Genomic DNA, 5,338 nt, shown 5'->3' on the forward strand with positions numbered 1-5,338 from the left:
GACGAATATCAAACGCCCATTTTGATCACGTGATCCTTTTTGTCGCTGAACCAGCCGGTTTGAGCAGCTCGTGAAAATTTACCCTAAGGCCCAGTTCCACAACTTAGGGTGGAGTCCCATGAAGCGTATTTGCCGCGTATCGCGTAACCGCGTAACCAATCAATAATCAGTAAAACGCGAAACCACAACAGCGGATCGCTTCTGATTGGTTACGCGGTTACGCGATACGCGGTAAATACACCTCATGGGACTCCAGCCTTACGGTTAACTCTTAACCGAGGTTCAGTTTGTTTTTCATGTCTTTCCAATTCTAGAATTGAAAAGAGACAATGAATAAGTTGAACCTCAGTTAAAAGTTAACCGTGAGTTGTGGGACTGGGCCTAATTCTTTTCGCCCGGTGTACTTGGTCAAGTACATATGCTGGATTCACACTGCATCCTATTTGCGTCGTACGACGTTCTGCAACCAATCAGAAAACAGAATTCCGATGGATTTTGCTTCGTATCATCGGAATCCTGTTTTCTGATTGGTTGCAATGCGTCGTACGATGCATATCGGATGCAGTGTGAATCCAGCAATACGCATCCAAAATTTTGCTGTTGCAGCGTGCAGCGCATGAAAAGTCAGCTTAAAGTGAATCCTAGGAAGTTTCACGTGTGGCGCTTGTGCAGCATACTTGCGCGCGCATATCCGTTCTCCGTGATTCTAGTCATCTAGTGTGCTAGTCGCGTCGCGCACTCTTCCGTTCGCGTTAGGGATTCCATTCGTTTACCTGTGTATGTGACATTTTTTTTCCACGGACCGTTCGTGCTGTTCCAACATGTTTACTTGGTTGTGCCGCCCTCATCATGATAACCAGCGATCCGTCGTCGATTCCATCATGATATTCACGTCGCCTTATCGACAGCATTAATTCTCAGGTACGTGGACCGCAGACAGTGCCGAGTTCCGCGGCACCCCGCCAACGCGAATGGCAAACGGCGGCGCGCCCTGACGAGAATCTGTTTACGTAGTAATGGCGAATGTGCTTACTCCTCGTCACCGTCGCGGCTCCTCCTTCACCTTCCGTACTTTTTCCATTTGAAGGAAAACGACGAATCTGGTTAGAGCAATGGTAGTGGGGTGAAGAGCGGAGGAATTACTATAGAATTTCGATTTTTGTCTTTTTATCGCGAGTTGGATATGTAATTGTTAAATAGCTTATTTTTAATTTTAGAGTTTAAGAGAAAAAAATGTGCATTTTGGTAAAATCTATTCAACTACGTTATCAGTATTCTGACAAAATATTTTGCGGTAGTTGTACAGTAGTTTTGTAAAAAGGATCTTATAATCAAAGCACTTCTTTTGGTTTTGTTTTATAGATTATTCTTCTGATTCTAATTTACATACAAGGGTCAAAGTATTACTAAGTTTTTTTATAATTAAAAGTTAAATTTGTTTCTCTTAGCTGGAAACAGGATTTTTATAATAATATATAATTTTTAGCTTTGCAAAACAAAAATAGAGAGAGAGAAAGAGAGAGAGAGAGAGAGTGTGTGTGTCATGGATGATGAAGTGCGACTTGAAGGTGAAGAGGAGATGGAGCTGGATGAGGCTTCCGATGGTGAAGACGAAGATGAAGAAACAACAGGCATCCCTATATCTCCAGCTAACTCGGATCAATTGCTTGGACAGACAACACCAACCACTGGTAGTAGTAATTATATTTTAAACATTTTCTTTGTTATTTTTAGAAAAATAATATGCATGTTGCAATCGCTATTATAATATTTATAAAATATAAATATAATTATTTAATTTACTAAAATATCAGAAGTAGAGTATTAAATTAAGTAAAGAATAAAATAATACAAAAATTACAAAGAAAGTTCGATTTATCTTTTAAAATTTATTTCTTTATCCTTTTTCTAGTTACATCAGATGAGGCTTTTCATGATCCACTGCGGTACCCAAAGTTTTCATTACCTGGTGGTAAACCTTTGAATATTCGCCGTGGACCTGGCAGACCTCGGAAAGAACGACCTTTTGGTCTAACTCGTGGAGGAAGCACAAAAAGATCTTTTGGAAGGGGTAGCGCCAGAGGCAAAGGGTTTGTTTAGTCACTATAATTATTATTTAAATATATACACAATGCGTGATTAGTTACATATGCATATATGTATATACTATGATTATGTGTGTATCCTTATATATGTGTATATATAAAATTATATTTTTAATAGAGCATTTATGAATTATTTGATGTCATTTTTTAATATTTTATTATCTATTTCTATAGATTTGGATACACAAGAGGTATACCGCGTCGCACCAAAAGTAAAGATGATGACACACACTCAGAATCACCAAGTCCTTTGCGTATCACTGGGATGGATGATACTGGTCCTGATGGTAGTAGTGAATTAGTGGGAAACTCGATCGAGAGATCAATGCCGGCGCCTGAAGAACCCCCTTATTTTCCCGAACAATGGTAAGATAATTCTTCATAATTTTTATTTTGTACTTGAAATGAGTTTTAATAATTGAATATATAAAATATCATAAAAAAAATGATTTACATACACAATAGAATTTTAAAAATATTTTTTATATTTCATGAAATAATTATTTTGATGAATTAAATAAAAAAGAAATGAAATACTAAAACAAAAAGCAAATTTAAGTATTTTGAACGATATTAAAAACTATAATTATAAAAATTTCTAGGCCGGGCAAAGTGTGCGCGTTATGCAATTTAGGCGAGAGGAGTCAGTTGGGACAAGGTGAACTTTTGCGTCTGACATGTCCCCTGGGTTTCACTCCTGAGAAGCCGACAAACCGCGATGAAACAGGTAGCGACCATCTTGTCAATGTCGCTGTCGCAGGAGATAAAAGTCCGCGTGCTACTGGACCTGGAATTGCTGTTACCTGTCGTAGACAAAAAAGTCTAGCCAAATGCAGGTAAAAATATATTACAAACTAATTCTTAACTAGCAAATTCATAAAGTGTGCTTATTAACTTATATAGAAATAAACAATTAAAATATATTAAAATTTATGTCTGTATATTAAAATTAATTTTTACAGGAATACTAGTCTAACTAATTTCACGGAACCGGTGGAAGAATTGACAATCGTAGGTTATTTGGAGGAACCAGAAGTCGGGACTCTGTTTGATTCCTCAACCGGTCATTATTATGTTCATCAATCATGTATTATCTGGTCTAGCAACAATCAAGTTTTAATACCAGAATTGGCATGTCGTGCTGTTTTACAAGCTTCCTCCAGACGGTGCGCCTATTGCTCGCATTATGGTGCTGGAATTTCTTGCAAAGTAAGCTATAGTTTAGCCATATATCATAGTAGTCAGTGATATAAAGATTTTTATATATTATATAATACATATATATATGTATGAATTATAATAAAAGTAAAAACAATTGTTTATTTTTTATTCAGAATTAAATAATTGTAAAAATAAAAATCGAAAAGTGTTTTATATGTATTCACAGTTTAATTATGACTGTTTAATTATAACTAATTGCGGTATTTGACAGGTAACCTCGTGCAATCGTTATTTTCATTTTCCGTGTGCTGCGGCCAGCAGTTGCTTTCAAGACAGTAAGAATTTGGCCCTTTTCTGCAGTCAGCATCTTGGCCAAGTCCCACTTTTATGTAAGTTTCTGATTTTTAAATTTTTTTATTGTATTTAAAAATTTTTTAATCTTTTTTTAATACCTGAAAATGAAGTAAAGAAAGAAAAAAAGAAACTTTAAAGTCTAAATTCTATACATTTTTTACACATAAATATAAGAAAATTATTTTACTAATGTAATGGCGAATTTATGCGAATTTTACTAATATAAGTGCGAATTTGTGAAAATTTTCAACTTTTTTAAAAATTTTGTGAATTTAAAGCACTCATTATTATGGACAAAGACCATATTTCGATATACACTGTTAGTACTGAAACTCTAATAGTATACTTAAGATAAATTATAAATTTTCAGTACTACTAGTAATATATCTGAACACAACTTTAATCATATTCACAAATGTAGAACTATACAATGTCAAATAAGTATTGTCTATACAATGAACGTATTTTAAATAGTTTTAATTATGTTATTCTTTTTCTTTGCCTAATTATTACATGAGTAGTTCAACTTTTATCTGGAATTTAGTAATGGCGACAGGACTGTATGTGTTAGTTCCAATTTAGATGTCTTTTTCAAGTCCCCCCGCCCCTACACTGACACTTTTCCTATCGTTTTAGTAATAATATTAGAATAGAAGTGGGATGGTACGGAGCTACCGCTCAGTGAACATCACCGACTTCCTTCCAACCATTTCTGAACTTCTGCATTTATACATTTGAGATTTGGAAAGCTTGTCACTGAATTAGGGTTCCCGTAAAATTTCTGAAGTCTTAATCTTTTCTTTAGTCGAAAACTTGATGATTCAACGCTGCTCAAGCTTGCATATTTAACCCTCTAGGCTTACCGCCATTATTCTAAAATCTAAAATCACAGTTCTATAATCACATCATTGGATCGCTCTCATTCTGTACCAGAGGAAACTTTCACTCCTATAAGAAATACGAGAATTCGCCCTCCGTTTCTCAAAGAAAAAACTCTGGACGGAAATTGTATTGGGTATGGGAATAAGTTTCCGCCCATTGTAGAAAGATGTCGTTAGTAGCATTGCTTGTGTGTTTGATAGAACGGCAACACATGTGTTTGAAAGGTTTGTGTTCAAACTTTTGAGCCCAATAGTTGGCATTCGTTCGAAGCGTAAAAAAGAGTAATTTTTTTTGCATTGAAGATGTCGGAATTTACTCCAAAAAAGCAACAATTGCGGGAAGTTTTACTCCATTATTTTATTTTAAAGAAAAGTGCTGCAGAATCGCATCGTTTGCTCGTAGATGTTTAGGTGAGCATGTTTCATCGAAAACCACTTGTAAAGAATGGTTTCGGCGATTCAACAGTGGTGATTTTGACGTGCGTGACAAAGAACGCGAAGGTGCACCGAAAAAATTTGAAGATGCAGAATTGCAAGCATTACTCGAAGAAGATTCATGTTTATCGCTCGATAGGTTGTCAAAAGAGTTAAATGTTGATAGATCCACTGTTGGAAAACGTCTACACGCAATGGGAATGGTGCAAAAAGAAGGAAATTGGGTGCCATACAAATTGAAAGAGAGAGACATGGAAAGACGTTTGGTCATCTGCGAGATGCTTCGTCAACGACAACAAAGGAAGGGTTTTCTACATCGTATCGTAACTGGCGATGAAAAATGGATCTACTACGATAACCCTAAACGCTTGAAAGCATGGGTGATGCCAGGTGAACCAGGTC

At 35.9% G+C, this 5,338-nt stretch overlaps 1 protein-coding gene across 1 annotated transcript in view; it reads left to right on the plus strand.

The window, feature by feature from the left end:
- Positions 1–755: 755 nt before the first annotated feature.
- Positions 756–5,338, plus strand: part of LOC108758475 (uncharacterized) — a 52,105-nt gene continuing 47,522 nt past the window's right edge. Inside the window, exons 1-7 of the mRNA XM_018503461.1 lie at positions 756–921; positions 1,487–1,691; positions 1,913–2,090; positions 2,280–2,471; positions 2,708–2,941; positions 3,068–3,314; positions 3,538–3,655. Of these exons, the coding sequence (XP_018358963.1) occupies positions 1,544–1,691; positions 1,913–2,090; positions 2,280–2,471; positions 2,708–2,941; positions 3,068–3,314; positions 3,538–3,655 (1,117 nt within the window). The 5' untranslated portion in view covers positions 756–921; positions 1,487–1,543. The remainder of the gene's footprint in view (positions 922–1,486; positions 1,692–1,912; positions 2,091–2,279; positions 2,472–2,707; positions 2,942–3,067; positions 3,315–3,537; positions 3,656–5,338) is intronic.

Source organism: Trachymyrmex cornetzi, unplaced genomic scaffold (assembly GCF_001594075.2).
Source record: "Trachymyrmex cornetzi isolate Tcor2-1 unplaced genomic scaffold, Tcor1.1 scaffold157, whole genome shotgun sequence".
In the NCBI taxonomy this organism is placed as follows: Eukaryota; Metazoa; Arthropoda; class Insecta; order Hymenoptera; family Formicidae; genus Trachymyrmex; species Trachymyrmex cornetzi.